Consider the following 26,412-nt stretch of genomic DNA (forward strand, 5'->3'; position numbering starts at 1 on the left):
CTAATGGTTCTTGAGATATTAAGGTTTCTGAAAAGTGTTACATGATTCCACTTGACAACATGCCTCTCCGTTTGTTTTGAATTGCACGTCAAAGATGTTTCAAAGTCTGGCAGTAGGTTTCAGCATTAATCGTTCTTCCAGGCGGCATTAATTCCACCAGCAAGATGCCGTGGCGATCCCAGAAAACGGTTGCCATCAGCTTGCGGGTTGAAATTGATGTTTTGAATTTTTTGGCTTTTGGAGAATGGGTATGGCGCCACTGCAGTGACTGCTGCTTGGATTCAGGCGTATGGTGGAAGACCCATGTTTCATCACCTGTCACAATGGAGTCCAGGAATGCATCTCCCTCTTCTGCGTAGCGAGTAAGAAGTCCAGTGCATATCCCAGTCGTTTGGTTTTGTGTTCGTCAGTTTTGGGACCCAGCGTGCATACAACTTTCTGTACCCTAACCCACTCAACTTCATGAATAGTGGTTTTCGAACTGTCAGGAAACATCACACACAATTCTCGAATTGTCACGTGCCTATTCGCACGCACCTCTGCTTCAATACGATTGAGAAGGTCGTCAGTGATCACGGACCGCTCCCACTTCTCTCTTCATCATGAACATCATGTCGACCTTCTGCGAAGGCACGGCACCATTTTGCCACATTTTGACGATTCATTACGTTCCCGTAAACAGTCACAATTTCTCGGTGGATCTCAGATGGACACTTTTATTGTGCCTGCAAAAACCTGATCACGGCACGCACTTCGCGGGATTCGGTATTGCTGCTGCCATTTGCAACGCATGTTCCTCACACGAGACTCAGTGCAGCACTGACGACTCACTCCCAATCCTCGTCGTATGGATCACGGTTACTGCCACTGTTGCCAACTTTGGTACACATTTTTCCCCTAACATGCAAATGTGTTTGTATCTTTACTTTCCGGACAAGCCACGTATTTTCCATGCAGCTTACCTTTCATCCTTGATAAAAATACAAGCTAAACTGTGATAAAAATTGCATCAGGACATTATACATATGAATGGCTTATTGCAGAAAGGGACCAGAGTTACATTTTTGAGGTATGAGAGTTAATGGTATTTTTGATTTCCCTAGTTACAGAGACATCTTTTAGTGCAGAAAGGACGTCAGTCACATGAGGCTATAGCCAAGAAAATGCACAGTGAAAAGTATACTTTAATGCAGAAAGGTACCAGAGTTACTGACTCTGGTCCTTTTCTGCAATAAACTTAGCCGTATTTATACATTGTACAAACTGTGTACGCTAATCTGTAATGCAGCTCGGGGCAGTAAAAATACTGTCAAACTTATTGACATCAGTAACATTATTGGTTTCGCAACGTGGTGGCCTCATGCCTACAAAAAAATGTGGCATCTGTGAAAACTACGATGTGTTCCTACAAGAATAGGCAGTATTTTCAGATTTCCAAGTATCATTACTTTGAATACTGTGTTGAACGTAAGGGTACTGTCAAGGTTTCCGAATTCATCAAAGGTTTGATGTCTTACACCTTCTATCTGTTCAAAGGTGCAAGAAACGTAATTCCTATGCCACGTACGTTCCCAGTTGCATGTATGCCGATCAAGCTTACTAAATTGAAGGACATACGATCTGCCTTGTCATATGTACCAGACGACGTCAAAGGATTTTATGAAGATATGCTTCAGTGGCCCACTACACACGGCAATGAAACAGACTCAGATGTAGAATAACACATGCATGTATGAGCTCCTACATTCTTGTACTTCAAACACCGACAACAAAGTCCAGAAAGTGCAATACACTGTCATTTATTGATGAATCTATAATTTTCTGTGGCGTATATAACATAACCTAACCTAACCTAGCTTATGTGGCAATGACAAACAGGCGTTTGTAGGATATTTCTCGTCTTTTTCTCAAAGTTTCCACTTTTATTGCAGAAAGGTACCGGAGTCAACCTTTTCATCTCCACTGTCTCGAGCAGCATACTGCGGGGTGGCGCATTGAGGTTTGCAAAATTAACTATTCTTTATGCTGAATATTTGAGCCAACAGCGGTACATTTCTTTCTTACACTATCAATATTATACGATTTTTCTTGTTTTTCTCAGAATTGTGCAAAAGTGACTCAGGTCCCTTTCTGCAATAAGCCATTCATATGTATAAATTCAATGGGATTTGGATTAATAAAAGTTGCATTTTTTCAAGCCTACGGAGAAAAATTCACGCAGAAATCTAGCATAATTCCCAGCCAATAAATTTACGAAATGCAAGGAATTTCTGGTGAGTAGCCACCCTGTATTACAACCACTAGAAACAAAATTAAGCAATGCTCACCCTGAGGATGACTTCCTTGATGCTGGTTCAACAAAGTTTGACCGGGACGGAGTTTGATGTCCATTCCTAGCTACAGGGAGATTGAGGCCATGATCATGTGGTTCACCATCTGGAATAAAACAAGCATTTTTACTGCTGCTATTTCAAAAAAGATAACACTACAAATAACAAAATGACAAGTTGTTAATTAACGTACCACTCAAGAATACTCACAGTTCGAAACTATAACATGGCATTCTTGCAAATTCTGGTCAGTATTGGTGATTAAATTCCAAGCAATACTAATATACCGTATTTACACGTGTATAATGCATGTGCGTGTATAATGCATGTGCGTGTATAATGTGCACCCTGCTTGTTGATGGGGAAAAGGAACAAACAATTATATCTAGTATATAATGCGCAGTAAAATTCAAGTTCAAAAAATGGCTTTCTTAGTTGTAGGTCATAAAGCTGTTGGTATGCCAATCAAGAATGAATGACATCACACCTATTCAATGACTCGCCTGTTACTATGTGGACCAAGAGGAGAATATCCTTCTGTAAACCAATAAGTCACTAACCCACGCCAATTCCCCCCCTCCCTCCACTGTGTTTAGCATCCAAAATCTTTCCCTCATTAACCACTTTATTCTGTAATAGTAGAAAGCAAGATTTGCAGTGATCAAGAAGTTATTTTCTATTATTTCTCACCCAACAAATACCACTGACACACATCCCATGTGATGGGAGGTGCATGCTCGAATTCCACCAGAACGGCATTGCCTTTCTTGGTGTCACAGAACATTACATTGCAAAGTAAAAAATCGTGGGAAATGGCCTTTAAACTTTTATAACTGGATTTGCACATTCCTTCTTTACTTTTTCTAAAACAAATATCAAAATATATACTTTTCCATGATTAACGTAACATTTATACGAGGCACATTCAAGACACTCAAACTAGCAGTTAGCAGTACAAGATTTCTTCCATTAAGACACTTACACACTCCATATCATATTATTTGGCCAGTAATACATTTTAATTATTTTCTCTTTCCTTATCTTTTCTTTCATCCAAAGTACCATAAAAATCAGAACGTTCCTTTACTTTGTGACGAGCTTATTTCAATCGCATTGGACATTAGTGTCACCATCTTGAATGGAATATTGTTGCCATATTAAAAAACTGCAGAATTTAAGCTTTACAACAATATATAACATGATAGGGTTCCATTAACATGAAAAATCAATGCAAGTGTCACAAAATCATGGAATAACCCAGTACGGTTACATGTTGGCTGTCCAAATTATTCAGTGCATGATACGCACCTCAGTTTTTGGGGGCAAAAGTTTTGGAAAAAAGTGTGCATTACAGGAGTAAATGCGGTACAGTACACATATCAATATCTCATTTTCTTAAGAACAGAGGAGAACACAAAAGCAACATGAAAACCAGTAGCTAATTATTTATCTTGTGTCATTCCTTATTGATACACCGCATTTGTCTCAAAACATGGGAGAAAATAAACCTCAACAAACTAAAATACAATGAATTAACTGTACATAATCTTAAAAGATACCAGTACTTCTCTATTTTTAAATCAATGTAATCCTAAATTTGATTTTAAATACCATACTTATTCTACAAAATAAACATTTCTATTGGAACTAGGGCTGAGCCAATACCATCCGATAGCAAAGATTTTCGTGGCTAGAAGAGTGGACAAGGGCAATAGCTCATCTGAACATTTGTCCTCTTTGAAAGTTATTTCACCATTCCTTGTGACACATTGGGAGACCACCACAGAAAGTTCCATAGATTTTCCTAGAAACACTGGATAAAACCCCACCTTCCTGGGAAGCAGATGGCAAGATCAAAGGCATGGATAAGTGAAAGCTGAACCCAAATGTGACCATGAAGGTATGTAACTGCTTATTTATTTATTTATTGAAATTTCCAGTACAACAGAAGCCATTTTAAACCAGAAAGAAACAACAGTAAAACAATAGACTAAGATTAAAAACACAAAAAAATGATAACATAAAATAAACAAGCCAAGACAGTGCCAAGGTAAACAGATCAGTTTCACAAAAGCATTACTATGTACAATTGTTTCTATGTTGGAGATCAGTTTCACAAAAGCATTACTATGTACAATTGTTTCTATGTTGGAGATCAGTTTCACAAAAGCATTACTATGTACAATTGTTTCTATGTTGGAGATCAGTTTCACAAAAGCATTACTATGTACAATTGTTTCTATGTTGGAGATCAGTTTCACAAAAGCATTACTATGTACAATTGTTTCTATGTTGGAGATCAGTTTCACAAAAGCATTACTATGTACAATTGTTTCTATGTTGGAGATCAGTTTCACAAAAGCATTACTATGTACAATTGTTTCTATGTTGGAGATCAGTTTCACAAAAGCATTACTATGTACAATTGTTTCTATGTTGGAGATCAGTTTCACAAAAGCATTACTATGTACAATTGTTTCTATGTTGGAGATCAGTTTCACAAAAGCATTACTATGTACAATTGTTTCTATGTTGGAGATCAGTTTCACAAAAGCATTACTATGTACAATTGTTTCTATGTTGGAGATCAGTTTCACAAAAGCATTACTATGTACAATTGTTTCTATGTTGGAGATCAGTTTCACAAAAGCATTACTATGTACAATTGTTTCTATGTTGGAGATCAGTTTCACAAAAGCATTACTATGTACAATTGTTTCTATGTTGGTGATAAAAGATGAATATGAACTGAATATATCTATTTGGTTTGAGATGATATTGAACTGATTCGGTAGCCTATGGAATAGTGATCGTTGTATGAGTGAGAGCCTGGGAGTTGTAATGTGGAAAGTTTCCATGCTCCGTGTTTTATGTCTGGGCACTCTGAGTGACAGTTCGTTGAGTGGGATGCTGCATCTTAAGTTTCCATTTATGATCTTGTATAGAAATTTCATATCTGCAACGTATCTATGAGTTTCTAGAGTATTAATGTGCAAATTTACAAGCAGATCTCTCTTAGGCAGGTGTCTAAGGGCAGGTTCTCTATATCGAACAATGGAGAGGAAAAAGCTGAGAACACTGTCGATCTTGGGAGGTATGAGAATGGGCAGCCATGTTCCAGATTGTTGAACAGTATTCTAGAATGGGGGACACAAATGTTTTGAAGTAAATTGAAAGTGCTTTCAGGTTATTGATTTCGGTTAATCTGTAAAATAGGCCTACGCATTGCCTTTTTTGTGATGGTTGATATGTGATTATCGAAATTTAGTTTTGAATATGAGGATACCTAGATCTCGGTTTTGTACTTCTTTTGTTAGAGGGAGGTCAGTCAGTGTATAATAACCTTCAAGAATGTTTTGCTTCCATGAAATTGTTATGCAAGAGCATTTAGAAGGGTTTGTGGACAGTTTCCATCACTTACACCATTCAGAGAATCTGTTAATGTCAATTTTGGAGAATTTGCATGTCTGGTGGCTGCTTAATTTCTCTCATAATCTTGTAATCATCGGCAAACATTAGAATTGTGTTTCAGATGGGGGAATTAAAGAGGTCTGTGAGATCATACAGATATAATACAAATAACAGAGGGCCAAGAACGCTTCCTTGCGGCACACCAGATACAACAGGAAGCAGGGACGTAGCTAGGTTGATCAGTTCGGGGGGGCCCAAAATGTAAGATTTTTTTCGATCAAACCATTAAAAACTAACAAACTATTAATATACCATATAGGCCTACATAAGTATATGTACAGTATGTATGTATATATATATATATATATATATATATATATATATATATATATATATATATATATATATATATATATATATATATATATAAATCTTGTTGGAAGAGAACATTATTTTCTCCTGTAGCCCCCAAAAAATTATGGATATAGACTCGCGAAATCCATGGCCATTATTTGGGAATCTAAATGCAGAATGAACTTATTAACTTAATGGCATCTAGACAGTCTTTAAAAATCCATGTATTTTCTCTTCAGATTTTTGAGACACCAAGAACAATGTCGTTATTAGTCCTTACTCCTTAGATTTGTAAATTTGCTCCAAGAAAATTGAGAAGTAGAGAAAACCCTCTTCCGTGGGTTTAGATATAAAAGGGTGCTGGTATTAGGTGTACGAACAACTATGACAACGGTGCGAAAATGAAATGTTTGTGTAATGAGTTCAAGATAGGCATCCCATGTATATTGTTTATACCAGAATCGAATCCGGCGGCCTTTATTGCAAGGCAACACCCTTAACCACTATTCTATGGGACATGCACGAGTCTTTTGTGGCATCGTACTGTACACATTGGAGAATGATGACGATATATATGACGTTTTATGCACACATCTAGTTTCTTAAAAGTAATCTTCTTTGTGCGTGCAAAACTGAATATATGATGGCAATAGAAACAACAAAATTCTCGCGCGCTCAAAATATTGCGCCCTAGTCTTTCAAGGTTCGATCCCTGGTAGAAACTCCAAAATTTCTCTGATGGCCTAACATCGTGAGCACAATGGAGAAGCTACTTCAAATCAATATGTAAGCGAATTCCACTCTCAAAACTAGATGGTACTCGATGTGATGACAATGCGTCACCAAATGGAAAAACACTTCGGAGGCTTTGTCCTTCAAAATTAATTTTACTGAATACCTGTAGTTTTCATTTGAGGACCTAAACATGGCTTTTTTGCACAGTACAATGTTGTTTTCTTTCACCCTACTTTTATAGTTTTTCATTCAAAGGATTCCACTCCCGAATCATGAGCATGACACACTACGAAACCAGAGGTCCAAGGTTCGGACCTTGGACAGGTGTGGTTGCATCATGTCTCGCATCGCTATTCCTTCGGATCATCATTCAATCTCATCGTCGCATTTAACCCAAGAGGTAGAAAAGTGGCGTAAAATAACGAAATAGAAATTAGTGATTGACTTGGTTCATTTTACTTCACTTTTCTGACACTTTTTGGCTAATCGTGAAGATGAGAATGAGTTAAGATTAACTTGATGAAAGGACCATTACGAAGAAGACATTCTCAGGCCGGGATTCGAACACGGGACGTTCTGCTTCGTAGCGTAACCTGCTAACCACTCCACCACGGAGATGTCGGCCCAAATAGAAATGAAAGTTAGAAATGCCGTCTTGAATTTGCAGGAACCGAGTTCACCAGCAAGGGCAAAAGATGTTCGCTCTCACTAGGATAGGCAAATAACAGAAAATGCTTGATAAGTAATTTGGCTTTCCATATTTCATGACATTATTATGTAAGTAACTATTATTCGCTATATAACTTTGGATTAATTTTATTTGTATGTCTAGTCAACTTTCTCCCCTAAGCACTAAACAGCAGCCACTGCGTCTGCATTTGCGGGTGGAGGCCAGAGTTGCTGAAGGTCCAGGAATTTTAAATAAATTCAATTCCCATCCAGGAGAGAAAATCAGCAAGCGTAAATGGATTCTGGACCGTAAGGAACCTCTTCATCTGTAACGTTTTCAATTTGATCCATGAATTATTTTCCAGATCAATTTAATTTCGGTCCAGGAACCTTATTTCCTGAAGAATTTTAATACGGTCAACGAACATTTTTTTTCCGGATCAGTTTAAATAGGGTCAAAGTTCCGTATTGAAATGAAATAATTCGCAACTTGGTACGAATTTAGATTGTGCGAGAGAAAAGGTTCCGGTCCTATAACGGAATCCTATAGAACAAATTAGAATGTATGCGTTCCCTGATCTTTAACAATCCCAGGGTTATTAATGGTCCAGGTATTGTAAAAATTCATTTCCCATCCGGGAGAGAAAATCAGCAAGTGTAAATGGGTTCTAGGACTCAATTCGGTCCAGGTACCTTTTTTCCGTATGAATTTAAATATGGTGCAGGAACCTTGTTTTGCAGCTGAATTTAAACACTGTCCAAGAACCCTTTTTCCAGGATCAATTAAAATTTGGCGCAGGAATATTTTCCGGATCAATTTAAATACGATCCAGTATCCTTTTTTTAATGGAACAACACACTACAAGGACCGAATTTAAATTGTGCGAGAAGAAAGTTTCCGGTCCTGCAACGGAACCTAATAAAACCCATAGAAGTTATGGGTAGATGGACGGACTTTTGACAACCCTGGTAGAGGCTAAATGAAGAAAAATCACAAAATATGCAGAATTTTGAAACTTATTATTTCTAGAGCATGCACACTACTATATAAAGTTGACTACATACCTTGTTTCCTTCCTTAATCGAAATGTGACTTATTCTTCATCACATGTGAGATCAACCGCCCTGGGAGTCAAACGCGGTCTCCTGCATGGTAGTCGGACACCAATTTAGAAAGTCAATGTGTTGGACATTTGGTTGATCAGTCGATCCTACTTAATTTTTTTTGAGAGGAAAACGAGCTGGCAGCTTCTTACTCGAAATTTTACTTCGCCTACCACCGTGGCGGAGTGGTTAGCACATCGTGCTACGATGCCAGGTGTGCCGGATTCAAATTCCGGTCTGAGCATGGGTGTTTGTTGTGTCCATTGATCAATTTAATCATATCATCACTCATCCCCATCTTCACAATTAGCCAAATGTGGCAGAAGAGCAAAGCAAAATGAACCAAATCAATCGAAATTTCACTCGCAATGCATGAAAATGAGATCTCAAGCACTCCGTGATCCTACCGGAATCTCAGGTTTACAGAAGCTAACTATGAAACCACTTCTAGGATCAAACTGTTCTTCGAACTAGCTGACAGTCATCAATTGTCGACCAATCAACACAGTAGGGCAAAAAGAAGCAGCTCCTGAAAATGAGTGGAAAGTTACCAAGGAAGGATATAAACTCGATACATTACAAAGGCTTATTATGGCCTTTCCCTTCATTGCAGGTTATGAGCACAAGGGTTGAGTGTGGGAACCTGAAGGAACCGCGACATCTTTGTCATTCATCTCCCACCAGAAAAGGGACAAACAGTAGAATTTTGTCTCTTGCAATTTGAAAAGCCTATGTCCACGCTGAATCATAAAGTAATTAACCCAGAAAGTCCTAGCTACCTGCAGTGCGTTTCGGTCCGGCCGATAACCAGACCCAGATGAAGAGAACTTTTTGTGGGAGGGGGTGACCTGGCTTAGGCCCCCTGGTGTGCATGAAGGAAAAGTGCGTTTTCAAAAGGTCCCCGACTTCCCACAAAGGGACGGCTCATAAATTCACTGCATTTCCTACCAATGCATCCGTTTGTGTTCAACCAAAGTGTATGTCACCGTAGGAGCCGAGCGCTTCGAGTTCTGTCGGTTGTGGGACTTCTTGAGTCTTTTGTCAACATGGTGCCAATCAGAGTTTCTTTCTGCCAAGGTCGTTGCACCTATGAATCGGCTCTTCAGCTTGAGTGGCAAAAGACATGTTGTACGGAGGAAAGTTGCAGCGGAAAAATTACATTTTTAAATACGATGAAACCTGTAAAACAACCACAGATATTTATTCGGGGGTGGTCCCTCTGACAAGACATCAATATTCTCAAAATTCTTCGAACGGACTGTGTAAAACATTGCAATACTGCAAAAGCTGAACCTGCTCTGCAACACAAGGAAAATGCTTCATTTAGCAATTAATGTGCCTTTGTTAAGTTGTTAAGTACAGTATGGCACTACATTTTAAATAATGCTGATGGAATAAATCAATAAAGTTTGTTAAATGACAACGACTCCTTACCACAAGAATATAATTATTCTTTACGGATATCCCCTATAAAGGTTGGGAGTTCGACGTGCTGACCCCACGTCACCCCATTATTGGTTAAAGATCTCCACACCTCTAGGTAGGATTGTGGGAGGGAGACTGGCAGTCGGGAGATAGGCCAAAGCCCCTCCAGGGCTGTCGAACCACGGGTTATTATTTATTTATAGATGCTTAAAGATATGTGCAACCTCACATGTCTTTCCAGTGACTTATTTCAAGGGTTGTACTTGACTCAACAAAATAAGCTTACTGTGTGAGGCAGATTCATACGAACCAAAAATACCCAAAATAATAACAATAATAATGATAATTTATTTCAAAATTACAAAAATGTATTTACTTGTTCTTGTTTAAATTTTCGATTCTTCGAAAAGTTTGTTAAGGAGTTGAGTTGGTGTTTTTAAGTCCACTTTATGCACAGTAAGGCTAATCGGGACTGGACCTACAGTTTAAAGTAAGATCCGGACCACTGTGTACCTGCACCCATGTATCAAACCCGGGACCCCTCGATTACAAGACAACAACGCTATCACTGGCAATCGGGGAGGCATCATTTGTTAAGGAGGATTCTCAAAATCGGTCTTCACGATATCGAGAAAAATATGCGACTCGAGAAATCATACAGTTTGTGAAGATAATTACTTTTAACACGTTGCGTGTTTTAGACTGTTTTAAGTAGTAGAATAGATATTTGGTGCGAATAATACTACTTACTCGGAGATATGAGGCATCCTGCCACCACTATACTTATTTAGCGTGTATTGCACTCTGATTCGGAACCAGTTGTAACTGTTTGCATATATGTGGTTTACTGCTGCACAAGCAGTCGTTCTACAATCTACTCAAGCTCAAAACATTGTTTGGACGCAACGGCAACACTCAACGCCCAACCCTGCCTGTTGTTGACCTGCGACTGCTAGGGGTGGAAAGACTGCTCCCCCAAAATTTCGAGAAACAATGAAGTTCTAGGTTCATACACTGACATCCACTATAGCTAGAACCAGGAAAAAGGAGAAAGAAATGTGGTTTTGGGGTCGTGCCACTCAAATTAAGAACAGTGTTTCTAACTGAAAGAAAAAAATACTGAAAAACTATTTTGCACTATTTGGCATGAAAGTAAAATTTTCAGCAAATGTAGAACAGTTTGCCGGGGCCACGTGAACGTTTCGGGGGGCCAGTGCCCCCCCGCCCCCCCCCCTAACGACGTCCCTGACAGGAAGCCAGTTAGAATGAGTTCCAGGAAGTATAATGCATTGTTGTCTATTACTTAGATAGTCTTTAACTAATTTTAATGTGTTTCTAGTGATGTTAAATCTGTTAGATAACACAGGCCTGCGTGGGTTTGGATGACTCACAGACGACTGTTGTCCCTGAATAATTTCAGTATTCTGATTCCAAAAATGAAATCCATTTTTACCCATCACAGCTAGTTTTTTCAGAAAATTGCAATGTATTAAGTGCCATTATTTCACACAAAAATGTGTAGTTCCATGATTTCCTCAATAGATGGCTCTGTTCAAATGATAAAATATTGGTTTTCTAGAATGCAAATCCTCCAATTTTGAACTATAAATGCACAAAGTAGTAAGCATTTAATCCCCCTTCTATTTTCACAATACACATTGACATGAAAATTGCAAACTTTGATTACATAAGTTCCATTTTTGAAATCCCTTTTTTGATGGGGAAAATGGATATCATGTGCATGATTAGCATTCAAAATACTTCCAGAATGCTTGCTTAAATTTATTTTGATGTGTTCTGTAATAGGAGTAATAGAATGGCAAATATGATAATTTTGATTCTAAAATTGTGAAAAATTCTGAAGTGATAGTATGACGGTATCATAATGACTACCATCATAACGTGAAAAATAAAATAATTCTTTTAGTAGAAATCTACGATTTAAGTTCGTATTTGGTGGTTTATATTTGTAGAGAATTAATTTGCATCACTTTGGCTTTGTTCTAATCGAAGTACATATGTAAACTTCAAACATTTAAAATATTTTTATATCTCAGCGATGTAATTTGGTTGGTGATGTATCAAGAATGTGCTTACTGTGAATTACCAATTTATGCAAAATCGCACATATGTTTGGTTTCAACAGCTTTTACTTGCTCATTCATAAGTATTTGGGCACGAACATGTATTTAATATGTATTACTAACACGTACAAACCATTTAAGATAAGTTTTGGCAGAATTTCGACGATAAAGTTACGATTTGTTAAAATGAGCGCCTTGAAGAGTAATCCTAAAGTTGTGAAGTAATCCTAAAGTTGTGAAGTAATCCTAAAGTTGTGAAACATAGCCAACTCACATAAAGGGAAAAATCTAAGTTGTGCGTAAATAACCTTTTTCCCACCAAAATTGTAAAACTTAAAATAACTGTAAATGGTAAAAAGAAAATACGTAAACAAGTAACAGAGTATTGCAATATATGTTTTATTGTATCTAATTTATTTTACAAGCATTTTCATGCATAATATCTGTACAATTCTATATTTGTCACTCGAAAAATTATAACAAGTTTGTATTCTGTGCTTAAAGTTGTAACAGTGTGAGTTTGGATACACTGCTTCATCTAAAAGATCAACGACGACGAGAATGGAGTCGCTAAAATTTTCGGAAACTTAAAGTGAAACTATTTAAGTATAACAATGAAGATTTGTTCATCAAATGGGATACAGCAGTGCAGATAAGTATAATATTTGCATTCAATACTTGAAATTGCGTCGCAAAGTGCATTAAAGGTCCAAAGGACATTAAAATAAGGACCCGATGGAATCACGTAAAATGGCAGCCATCTTCGCTTGAAACTGAATTTTCAGATAAGTATTAAACATGCATGTAGCTACATAAATCAAAGGCCTATTTTGAAAATACGAAAAATTCGCTTGCTTTGAATGTGGAAAGTCTATAGAACACACAAACACATATAATTTGTCTTGGATAGTTCTTGGAAACTTGGAACAATTTTCCATATGCTTATAAGTTGACTTGAGATCGTGACTAATATGTAAAAGAAGTTGAAATATGAAAATGTGATACAGAAATGTAAAATCTTAGTTGATTATATGAATGTATGCTTTATACGGTGTATGAACGAATATTTCGTGCTTGTGAAATTTATTTATAATACACTGTTCATTAATACTTAACATGTGGTAATTTTCTTTATTTCTGCAAAAGTTAACACAGTTATTTGTAAGGTTAAGTTGATATATGAAAATTTGGATTGAACTTTTGGAAAACTTATGATTTGAAATATTAAAACAATTAATTAATCCCTTTTTAAAAAATGTATGACCATGACATTCAGTAAGCCGAGGAAGAGCGTCATAATAGGAAAAAATGGATGTCATTTCCGTGATTAGCACTGAAAGTACTTTCAGAATCATTGACTAATTTGGAAACAACCTAAATTTCTCTTGCATAAATTCTTTTGATGTGTTTGTTAAGTTAGGTAATGAATGTAATGTAATGTCAAATATGAGAATTTTTATTGTGAATGTGAAAAATTCTGACGTGATGGGAGAAAAATGGATATCATTTCAGTGATCAGCATTCAAAATACTTCCAGAATCACCTATTGATTTGAAATCATCAGATCTTTTTTTTTTTTTTCAAAAATGCAGGCTGGTGTAATTTATGCAGTAAATAATGGTGATTCACTGAATCAAAAAGCTTTGGACAGATCAAAGTACACAACATCTAACTGATTATGATTAGTAATTGCATTTATGGCATAGGATTGCATAGAAGACAGATTGGTAAAGGCATGAATAATTTGGAAGAAAGCAGTGTTGTGCTGGGTTAATGTAAGGGGGTGTGAATTTCAGAATTCTATTTTTAGAATTTTTTTCACAGACAATAGTCAGTGCGGAAAGGAGAGAAATGGACCTGTAACATGTAGCATTGTTTGCATTGAGTGGGGAAGCAGCCTTCAGAGAAGCACCATTGCAAGAGGAGTAGCTAGTGAGAGCTGTTTTTTGAAGGAAAATAGTAGGAATATGGTCTGGTCCAGAGGCTCGGTGAGAAGAAAAAGATGTAAGGAAGTGCAAGACTTCACATGGTTCCGTAAAGACGGCAGAAAGAGAGTGAGAGCAGATAGATTTGATAGGCGGGTGATCTAAATCATCATTTGAAACAAAATTATTTTGAAACGTTAGATTGAATAGTTCAGCTCTATCATTACCAACAGCTGAAATGTCATTGGGTGTTACTTCTAAAGGGATGTGTTTGGCTGGTCTCAGTGAATCATGTCCAGAATCTCTTTGAATTAGTAAGGAGTTTGTTTGTGACTGTGTTTACATATTAGGTGTATTTCTGTTTCATAAGGTCTTTACTATGCTTACGAAGTGCTTTGAAAGTATTGTGTGTGTGTGGGGATTGGGGAAACTTTTCCACAGTTGCCATGCTCTCTTTTTGTTGTGTAACAGATGCTGCAACTCTTTATCAAACCAAGAGGGGAACTTTTTACATTTCATTATTTTACGTGGCACATAGTCCTGAATTAGGGCATGAATCACGTTCGTAAACAGTTCAACAGCCTTGGTCACGGTCCCTCCGAAAGCAGGTTCCAATTGAAAAGGTCAAAGGCTTGACAGACTGTGTCCCATGGCATTTTCTTCCACAATGGAGTCTTATGCCTGGGGGGTGCAGAAGGGGAGCTTCGGGCTTTCACTGAAATTTCGAAAATAGCACAAAGCAACTCGTGGTCTGACTGAATGTGATTCAACGAGGGTGTGACCTCACAGTTTTCAAAGGAGGAGAGAATGTAATCAAGGTTTTTGTCCTTCCTTGTGTTGTGCATATTGTGTTGAAGACCTAGCCCATGAATAAAATTGTCTATGAACCAGTCTTCGTCATCAGTGGTTGGCATGCCATTTACAGGATTATTCCACTTTAAATGCATGTTAAATTCCCCACACAAAATAACTTTGTGGCTGGGTAGAGCTACCAGAGTAGAATCATAGTAACAACTACGAGTTCTTTAGGACTCCGCCTATGAGGCCGATAGAAACAGCCTATGAGGCCAATAGAAACAACATGTAAGTATTTTTCTACGGTGGTTTGTACTTACTTCTACTCCAGCGCCTTGAATGACGTAGTGTGGAAAACGACCCAAGAAACTGGTTCCCCAGATGGATGAGAACATAGATGGCAGTGCGATCAGTGTCGGTGCTATTTTCTTATGAATAATGCGGCTTTGTTAGTTTTTGGAATATATTATGTAGATTTGTTTGTTTTGAAAGGCAGTACGTGAATTGATGGAAACAGTTATATTTGTGGAGTGATTTGCAGTCACGAAATGGCATTAATTTGGAAAGAAAAGTAAAATAAAATGAATAAATAAATAGCATGCGTGCTTAACCCAAGAAGAAACAACGCAATGTGATTCCGGACGTCAGGTCTTGGACTGTGTATTAGAGTTTATTTTCTATGTTATTAGAATATAAATAGTATCCTGAGAGATATTTTTCATACCGAGGCAACAAACCACAAGTGTCGCCTGAAAGCGAGCAGTCTGTAATCAATGCAGCCTTTCGAACCGTAGGGACACAAGCTCTGACTGCACAGTTTCCTCAAGGAGATTTTAGACCAAAGCGACACGCGACAAACGATACGAGGATTTCACACCAAAGCAACACGGGTCCTTCGGTCCAAGGCAACTTTCATACCGAAGCGAGCCGCGACACATGTTGCTTGGAAACTAGCCAATCAAGAGCAACATTTCACATTGTAAAGGCATGACGGGCAGCACAGGCCAAGCGATGTGTCGGTTGCCGCTTTGGTGCGCAATATCCTTAAAGCAAGACACTCATTGCATCGCGCATGCACGAACAACAAACCACGGCAAAACGTTGCAAGCTATTGAGGAAATGGCCCAGTTTGAGCGACACACAAGCAACAAAGCGACATGTGGCTTATCGTGTCACCTACATCTGTTGTTTGCACAATAAGCAGCAAACGCTTGATAATAGACTGAAGTGCCGCTTCAAGGCTGTCGCTTGTCACTTAGTTGGGAACTTCCCCTGTAGTACGTCGCTTCGATCTGAGCACCCTTCCTTTAAGGAGCTTTCCGACCGAAAAAACAAGTAGCATGCGAATACGACATATGAACGGGTCGTTTGCTGTTTGGACCCTAATGCGCAATGAATGCTATTTTACAATCTGGAAGTGTCTGTGTCACTAGTCACATCAGTGTAAACATCCCGTGTTGCTTGTCTCATTGGTCTGAAAGTTTCCTTACACTCATGTCGATAGCACTCCCCTTGTCGTTTCAATCATTATTGCCGCGATTAGTTTAAAGCGGAAGAAAATAGACAGTAAATATAAAAAATATAACTGCTTCAGTAAGTATATCTTTAAAATAAATGATGATGATGATGATAATAATAATTATGAACCTAATTCATACATAAAAATTTAATTACCAAGAGCATTCCATGCGTATTTTTTCTCCCGCATTATTAATGAAAGTATAACGATAACAGGACGTGGTTGACTGTCTAGAATGTTCGTTAATATCTTCGCGAAAACTGTACCAAATATCATAGCAATTATCACATTCATAGAAATGCTTCATGTAAAAGAATCAGACGTTGCAGCGAAAACTCCATTTACTTCCATTATAAGCAGATGAATGCCATGCACCGAGACCAACACCAGCGCCTCTAGCGGTATCATTTTCGAGTGGAACCAGCCAGAAAGGACAGAACCATGCCGTTTTCCACACTACGTTACTTAAGGTGCTGTACTTCTACCCAGAGCAATTCGCAGTCTCGTTGTAAATCCAGTCGTATCTTGCTCGGCCACTTCTTGTTAACACCCACCATAACACCACCACCCTCATGCATTTCACGATCTTTGCGATAAACATTGAACTGCTCATATAGCGGAATTTCAGCACACGAGATATGATAATTGCGCCATGACTCACTAAAACACACACAGTCGTATTCGGAGAACTCAGCCGTCATTAGTTCACAGTCCAAAAACTTTATTTTTTAGGCTCTGCAAGTCTTCATGTTGCTATCCCTGTAGACATCCCTGGTCCAGGTTAAAGTTCGACGTCTCCATGGAGCAATAGCAGGAGGAAGAGGTGCTGAAGCATGCACTTCCTGGCGGAGGTCCTGGGCGAGGAATAGCCCCTCGAATAGCACAAAGCGTTGGGAAAGCACTCAGTTTTTAAATATCTGCCATAGAACTGATCTGCACATATGTTCTCATCGTTAACTACAATTCCACAAGGCAGACAACACTTTTTCACTACGCAGATTCGCACTAGCACAAGCACAATACAAATAAAGAGCGGAGGTATAAATTTCACACAGCCTGCACTCGGCACCATCTTGACTTGACTTGTTAATGCTGTGAAAAATAAACCATTCATTGCTAATTCGTGCTTGAAGCTTAAGGTGGTAAGATAGGTGGATGTTTTTAAACCAGCTGCCATGCTAATGTCTGGTCAGGTAGTTGCGAAGTTCTTGGAAAAGAGGGATGAAGGTCACTGTGAAATTAGCTTTGTTATATCTATGTTCAAGCGGGAAGGGGAATCAGCAATTTCTTCTTATTCTCTTCCCTTCTGTGACAGTCTTTTGTCTGTCGTTATCAGCCAATGAGGGTTATTTATTTCCGCCGAGATTAGGTTGGGAACATATGGCTTTGAATGACAGAACTAAAGATGATTAAGTTTTGTTTCAAGTCCACTTTATGCACAGATTGGCTAATCAGGACTGGACCTACATTTTAAAGAGGGACCCAAACCACTATGTGCCTCCACTGAGTATTGAACCCGCTATCTAATGATTACAAGGCGACGGCGTTACCACTACACCATCGGGGAGGACCCTTTAAAAATTTATGTACACCACTACTAATGTACATAAAATATTTATCAGGAACTTTACTTTTCATCAAACTGACGTACCATCATTCTTTTTGTTATTGAATAAATATTGGAGCGATTTACAATATAGATATATTCTCCAATTTTGTTAATATTTCTCATACTCACTAATTTAGCTCTCGCAACCACGAATCTGAACTTGAAATTTGGGGGTCACATCTAAAAATCGGAAAATAAGGGGGTCCATTATCTCAACCAACAATGTAGAATTGCTCATTATTTATCGCAAGATCTATCATTTCACAACGAAATATACATATTCCTGATATACTACAACCACAAATTTTAAGTATGTTTGCCTAACCCAAATTCAACTAATCTAACCTTACTGTGAATGATGCATGGGGCTATTTGCCAATGGTGTGTGACCTATACGTCCATGGTTCTACACTTTTGTAGCATGTAACTCGTGAAGAGACATTTTTAATCAAAGAAACTGAATCACAGTTTTCAAACTTACCTCTAATTAAAATCTGCATTCCACATGCTCTCGTCCTTCCGGGTTCTCACGTTCAACACTTCCAAGCGTAGTTATCAATAACGCACGGTTTCTGTACAATTTCAAAACATGCCTGGCGTGGACACATGTAACTACCCTCCTTCGGCAGAACACCAAATTCCATCAATATGTTAACCAAATCACGACCATCCTCTTCTAAACTCCACTTATATAACTTTAGGACATTAACAATCTTTTCATTCCTCTCTGCCATTCTTCCACGACCAATGTTGTGAACCAAAGAGAATCGCTCTGAACAGCATTGCAACGCACTAGACAGCGGAACGGACGTTGCTCGTCATTTCTTCACATCATCAAACATGGCTCCTATGTTTCTTTATGGGGAATCATCGCGATAATTAACAATGTTATTTTACAAGTTCTACAACTCAATGTGCAATTTAAACACGTTACCCCCAAATATTATGTGCATGTATGTAAGTACGACTGCATATTTAGTGAGTATAACAACTAGTAAAGTAATTACACAATATCTCTATATTGTAAATTCTTACCTAAATATTAAATTTATTACTTTTTGACATTAATTTTCTTGCCAAGACAGTTGTACATACACAAATTTTAGTGGTCTTAACTACACGTGATAAATATTTGCTGTTTTATCTCGGATTTCTTTACTATTTATGTAATAATATTTTTAGTCAAGAAACAAAGAACAAAATAGGTACAAACGTCGTCTTTCCTCCATTTCTTAGTCTGTGATTACATACAACAATACTCCATATGCATCGGAGAAGTTAAGTAGTAATTAATTAATTTACATATTATTACAAATCGACCTATAATTATATTAATGTATTAGAAACACTTTAATTATTATATTTCTGAGACACGTGCCCAGAAATGTGACGAGTTAGTATGACTCTGTAACTAGCTTTTTTATTTTATACTGGAATTATACAAGTATCGGCATCGATATGAATCGGTCATCGTATCGGTATCGGCAAATGGAGGTATCGGCTCAGCTCCAATTGGTACATTTATGTAGTTATCAGAGTATTAACTTTCTTCCTCAGAACAATGAGATTTGGTTAAAATTGATCAAGAGAGATTAAAAAAAGAACACCTGTGTCCAGACCAGGATTTGTACCTGAGATTGTCGATGGCGAGTCTCTCTTGTTCAAAAAATAAATATTGATAAACTTAGGCACTACTAACCTGGCCGATCAGTAAAAAATCCATCGTAGACAACATAATTGTTCATCTGGGGCATGATGTTCTTCAATCCATAATGCTTGTACAAGAAGGCTAGGAACTTATCAGATGGTCTATCAACAGCTAGGTGCTGTGGCTCAACCTCCTCCTTCTAGAGAAATAGTAGAAGAAGAAAAATGTCACTCGAAAATATCAACAAAATAACAAGCACAGTTTAAGTATTCACCAGGAAACATCTTACCTCAAACATTTGTATTTGTTTATTTTTTATCACTTATATTTTATGGCTTTTGGTTAATCATTATGGTGAAGATGAATCAAGAACTGACGAAAAACATGAACAAATAAGCACAATGTTTTACCTAGAATATGAAATCATTTAGCAAAAATATAAACATTTAAGGTTCGGCTGGATCTTTGGCCGGCACCACAGGAGCTGTTTTCAAAATTTCCTCTCCTTTCAAGAAACTGCTATGATATTCCCAAATCTGAAAAATTACATCAGCTTTGAATTCCATCTAGAGCATTCACATGAATTTTTGTGTGGTTTTCTAGATAGTGTCAATAGTTTCGTGATTATGCTATTTCTTTTATTAAACTATTATACTTAAAATCTGATTTTATTATACATAATACTTTAATTAAAATATGTATTGTGCGCTTCATTATCTCATCAATCCATTATTGAACATAATTATTAAAAAAAAACTTAAGATAGAGCTGTACATTGTAGGGACAGTTCAGGAATAGAAGTTGTTTGAGTCACAAATATAATTAGGAAAATATATACAAATGTGCTGGTCAACATTACTGCTGTGGAACATTAACGTGTGAAGCTTTTCTTTCCGATTTTGGGTTAATATAAAAACTATTCTGCGGGCTTCAAGCTGACAGTGTTACGTACCCAATAGGACCAAATAATTTAAATAGTTTGCCAAAGTGGAATAGAGATGGCAGCACCAGGCGTACAAGATTAAGAATTAACATAATATATCTGAATAACTTTACAAATAAGAACAAAGCAGATTGGAAAGATTAAAAACAATAGAATATACTATAAGAAGATAAAGAATAAATATAAAAGAAATAAATTAATGTAAATAAGCAATAAATCAAACCAGTGATATGTATTCCTGTATTTCCAATTATTGATATTATTAGATGCCCAACTATTATATTTGCTGCTAGCCACACTGACAAGAGTTATTGGACGAATTAGATTTCTAATTATTTCAATACCCACTATAATTGGTATTAATAGTGATGGTACGCCCTCTGGTACTAGGTGTGCTAATATATGTTTTGTATTGTTAATTCACCCAAATAATATAAATGATAGTCATATTGGTAGGGCTAACGTTAAAAGTGAAAGCTAGGTGGCTTGATCTAGTAAATACATATGGGAGTAGCCCTATTGAATTGTTGAATAGAATTATTGAAAACATACTAATAAATATGACAGTTCTTCCTTGGTGATTAAGTATTGCCAAAAATGTTTTGATGTTTTCATATGATCACTGGTTTGATTTATCGATTATTTACATTAATGTACTTTTTATATTTATTCTTTATCTTCTTATAGTAGATTCTATTGTTTTCATCTTTCCAATCTACATTGTTCTTATTTATAAAGTTATTTACATATATTATGTTAATTCTTAATCTTGTACGCCTGGTGCTGCCATCTCTATTCCTCTTTGGCAAACTATTTACATTATTTGGTCCTATTGGGTATGTATAGAGGCACATATTATTGGTAAATAAAAAAGCAAAATTTCGGTACAAAAAGTGAGTCAATTTCGGGTTCAAAAGCGGTAAATAAAATAAAATATCGGTGTTATAGCGGTGAAAAATTGGATGAAAGGTGGTATATAAAAAGACATTTTGGTTTTAAAATTGTGAATATAATCCTAAATGTGATTTAAAAACTACACTTATTCCACAGAATTAACATTTCACTTCTAATAGCACATTTATGTAGTTATCAGAGTATTAAGTTTATTTCTGTATAAAGGAGTCTATTTTTGCTTCTCCAATATTAACAGCACAACTAATCAATTTTCCGGGAATTGCATAACTCTCAGGATAATTCAGATCTCGGAAGGTGTCTCGTCGGTATATAAACGGTAAATTTCGTGTTTAAGAGTTAATTTCGCTTTTTGCAGTTCATTTCGCATTATTTCGTGCCAAAACATGATCACAAAATGCATCTCACACCTTTCAAAAACATGAAAAATTAACACTACAATGTGTTTTTTCAAATTTCGTTTTTTCGTCAAAAACGAAATATGCATGCCCCTAGGTATGTAACAACAGTGAGTGTGTCCGTTGAACAGCATGGAAACAGAGTTGCGAAAAGACAGTTTTCAGAGTGAAAAGTTGGGACAAGACTGACAGAACTAAAAGACAAGCATAATATCGGCACAATTAAAAAATGTGGTGAAATATGATATGTATTTGCAAGGAGACAAGAAGAGCTTTGAAGTGTGGATATCTTGAGCATCTAAAGAAGTGTCATTCATTTTACCAGTATTTTAGTCTGAATTATTTCCCATAATGATTTATGCTGAAAAATAGCATCACTATTCTGATGCTGTTTAACATCAGACTGCACTAGATATTTTCATTCAATGTTGCCAACTCAACTTGAGAAGTTTGGTTGCACATCGCCACATGCAAGGTTTAAACTGAAATTGTGTGCTGACAGTGTAATTACCATGAAAACGGGGATGCATCACACCAAACTAAACCTGTCTCATATGTCACTAAAAAATTGCACATACTTTTGGAGTTCATATGGCAATATTAACTAGTTCTGTTTAACATATTGGGGTCTCACAACGGGCATAGCCCGCAGTGCACTTAAAGTCAATGTGGACGAACAACGGGCGTAGCCCATCCTGGGGCATGAAATCGCTTTGCCGATTTAACGACGGGCTTTGCTCGTACTTCGTCTCGCACACATGTTCATTCAAGCCCCTCTGTTGAAATTCCGACCACTAGGTGACTCATGTGCTATTTTTATCTCGCACCTGCGACTGTTTGTTGTCGGGTTGATGTACTGTGCATTGTTTAGAATGGCATCGTTAGATCCAGACTGCATAGAGGATTCCGCCTCAGAGTTTGAAGTTAGCGACGATTTGATGATGCAGATGAATTTGAAGATTTGGAAGGTAGGTTATATTCGTAATAATTATTGTCGACAATATAAACAGTGTTGCAAACTCTAGTATTTTATGAATGAAGTGAGAAGAGGTAATTTTTTTGGGTCTATTCATCTTTCCTCTTGCTTGATTCTCCTACATGCACTGATGTATTTTTAGTTTTTCCATTTATTATTTTGTATAGTGTATGTCAAATGAAAATTTATTTTATTTATTTATTTGTTTAATTTTTACAAATGACGCAGAACCAACTGATACATCGTCTGGTCCTGTCCTGCAGCCACTTTTTCATACAAAAGATAATTACTTGTAATTTGTAATTATTTTTTGTTATGTGCAAATAAGAAGTATTCTTATGCAAGATTCAAAAGATGTATTGATAGTTTATGTAGTTAATTATTGAAATTTCCAGATTACGAACTTAAAATGTCTCTATATTAACATTTGTTACAATGTTGTACTTTTTGTTTCTTCACAAAACATTATTGAAAAAAATATTTAAAAATGTCTGAAAATGAAAAGAAAATTTAACAAATTTTTGTTCATTGAAAAGAGGAAGTTTTGTAGATTTAAGAAATATGTGGTAAATAAAAACAAATTAAAAATATTTTTTCTATGATTTTTTGAAAAACAACCAAAAACCGCAGACCAGAGGTAAAAATGCTGTATTATGAGGCCAGACCCGAATGTGTTAAATGTTCTCAAATAAAACGGTGTACTAGAAACCACAATGTTTCAAACTATTACTTACTTTCAGCATGTATTCAAAGAGCTTCCTTCCGCAACCCACCCTCTGCTTGGACTCGTGCACGTAAAAGTCCAGAACGCATAATGGCTGAACCTCATGTTGGCAGCCTGAATGATCAAAAACAAACAATCTCTTCTGTCCCATCTTCAGCAATCCAACCACTGTCCCTTTGGGCCTGAAACAGAAAATAATTGCACTAATAAAATACTGAAATGGAAATATAAGGCCACAATGTTGTGCCAAACATCTCACAAGGAAATTTAGACCATACAAATTAAGCCTATTTTTTTAAAAATATAATCACTGCTTCCAGGTGTGAATTTAAAGATATTACTTCTGTGGATCACAAATATACAGTGTGTTTCTCAATTCCCTCCAGGATATCAGAAGTTGGTAGCTCAGAGGTCAACTCACCCACGGGGATGAAGCATGAGAGTGAAGAGAGCAAATATGCAAGTTTTTAACTCACCTTACAAATGTTCTGTATGTTCTCATTCGGTGACTCGAAGGATGACAATTCTGTAATCTTGCTCGTATGCGGTCCACAGTCTCAGACAATGCCCTGGCCCACAGACCTCAAGGTACCAGATCGGAGACGTGGGCCTTTTAACCATGGGTCAACTTGAAGCAAAAATTTTGAAGCCGGGGGGTGGTATCATGGTGGCAAGCATGCCTCATATTTCCATTTCTAACAAGTATTTTGAAGATTGTGAGTCATTGCGCCACACAAGATTGCAATTTTCAAGTTTACTACGAAGGATATAAATTTACATATTCCTCTCCACAAGGGTGTACAAATAATTTCTTCATAAAAGTGAAAACAATAATATGCATATTTCACCCCTTCCTTTACAGACGAAACAAGCGTAACTGTACTTTATGATTTTGATTCTAATTGTGCAAGTAAATGTCCATGCTGCCAGTGTAATACATATAATAATGATTGCCATGAGGACAAATAATATTTAAACTGAATCGAGAGAAAAGTTTTATTATTCAGTACAAAATAAATAATATCTGGTTGCAGAAACTCCCAAGTAGAAAAACAATGTATTATATGGTAGCTGCACTTAATTCTTCGAAACTATTTTAAAGTTGTTTTTTTCCTCTTTTTGGATTGAACTTATATTTCTAAATTGACAAAGTAAAGATTATGTAAATTATTCGCTAAGATTTGCCGAATCTTGAAATATTTTAAAGAATGTCCTATTTAAGTACAAATAATATTTTGCACATACATTAAAGACTAAGCAAAATTTATGCATCAATCTTTGGACAAGATATTAAATATTCCATGCATTGAAACTACAATATTTTACTGCTACAGAATGTACAGTGTTTTTACTACTTTCAGTGTTATTGTAATAAAGGTTTGAGATTTGAATCTTGGAGTTTATGTAAATGTTCCTTAATGACTAATCTGAAAATTCACTGGGAAGAATGTCTTAACTCTAGTATCCCATACCAATGTTCACAAAACCAACAACTTATGTACACATGTGCACATTTTATTTTGGACAATTTGAATAGTTAACATTGTATCTTGGCTGTCATGTTGAATATACCTAACCACTCATAACAATATTGCTCCAAGATATAGATTTGGTATAACTTTAGATGACCCGACCCCTCTCCAATTTTCTTCATATTTGACATGCTCTCTAATTGAGGGCTCCTAATCACGAATCTGAAGTTAAAATTTGTCGGAAACGTCTAGAAATTGTAAAATAAGCAAATCAATTTTCGCGACCAGACCGTTCTCCGATTTTTATAGTACTGCTCATACTTACTATATATGTTGCCCGCATGAAGTACGTCATGTTAACATGCTCCGGTCACGTATAGATAGTTTCCTGGAAAACGTAGAACTGGTAAAATTTGCTTTTACATTACCACGTTGATTCTTCACATAGAAGGTTGGAGGCCATGTTTGATGACATGCACATGTGACGCTCAGAATGAGCAATGCCACACATTCTACAGCGTTGCCACACTATTGCTTTCTTACTTGGAGAAGAAGGATCATTTGACAATGGCTACAGAGAGGAGTGGAAAGTTTGTTAATGTTGTCCAAATGTATAGGTGAAGTGTGGAGGATGAAGGACGGGCATTAATTGAGAAACTTGGTGATTTCGGAGTTTTGCCAAAGGAGGGGACGTATATGTGTCCACGAGGGCATGTCCTAAACTTGACAAAAGACAATGCTTGCATTGACAAATATGCGTGGAAATGCAAGAAAAGTTTCGTTGCCGCAAAGGAAAAAAAAAAAGGAAATGCAATTACTCAGTGTCCCTCAGGAAAGGTACTTTTTTTGCGAGGTCTAGATTATCACTATGTCAGGTGTGCATTTTCGTGCGATTATGGGTAATTAATTGTGCTTTGCGTAACATTTGCGACGAGATAGAAATTTGCGAACGTACTGGCATTCACTGGTCTTCCTTCTGCCATGAGGTGGTAGAACCTGCCTGCTATGAAAATCGTGAAAGTATCGGAGGGGTTGAGAAAGTGGTCGAAATTGATGAATCCAAGTTCGGAAAGAGAAAATATCATCGTGGACACAGTGTGGAAGGGCAGTGGGTTTTCGGTGGTTTCGAAGGGGGAACCGGACTGTGTTTCATTGTACCCGTAGAGAAGAGGGACGCACCAACTTTACTAGCTGTCATTAAAGAATGGATTCTTCAGGGTACAACCATAATTTCTGATTGTTGGAAAGCATATAATCACCTCACGGACGAAGGTTTTCATCACCTTACAGTAAATCATAGTGTCAGCTTTGTGGATGCAGAGACTGCTGCTCATATCAACACCATCGAGTCCACATGGTGGCATGCCAAAGTAATATTG

General features: G+C 37.0%; 1 protein-coding gene across 3 annotated transcripts in view; it reads right to left on the reverse strand.

Moving 5' to 3' along the window:
* LOC145987650 (alpha-tubulin N-acetyltransferase 1-like) overlaps nt 1-26,412 on the reverse strand; it is an 83,281-nt gene that overhangs the window by 46,991 nt on the left and 9,878 nt on the right. For all 3 annotated transcript variants that reach the window (XM_083122152.1, XM_083122151.1, XM_083122150.1), the window contains exons 3-5: nt 23,572-23,743; nt 19,660-19,807; nt 2,328-2,436 (exon numbers count right to left, since the gene is read on the reverse strand). In XM_083122152.1, the coding sequence (XP_082978278.1) occupies nt 2,328-2,436; nt 19,660-19,807; nt 23,572-23,743 (429 nt within the window). The remainder of the gene's footprint in view (nt 1-2,327; nt 2,437-19,659; nt 19,808-23,571; nt 23,744-26,412) is intronic.

This window comes from Lepisma saccharinum, chromosome 5 (genome assembly GCF_977018435.1).
Source record: "Lepisma saccharinum chromosome 5, izLepSacc3.1, whole genome shotgun sequence".
NCBI lineage: Eukaryota > Metazoa > Arthropoda > Insecta > Zygentoma > Lepismatidae > Lepisma > Lepisma saccharinum.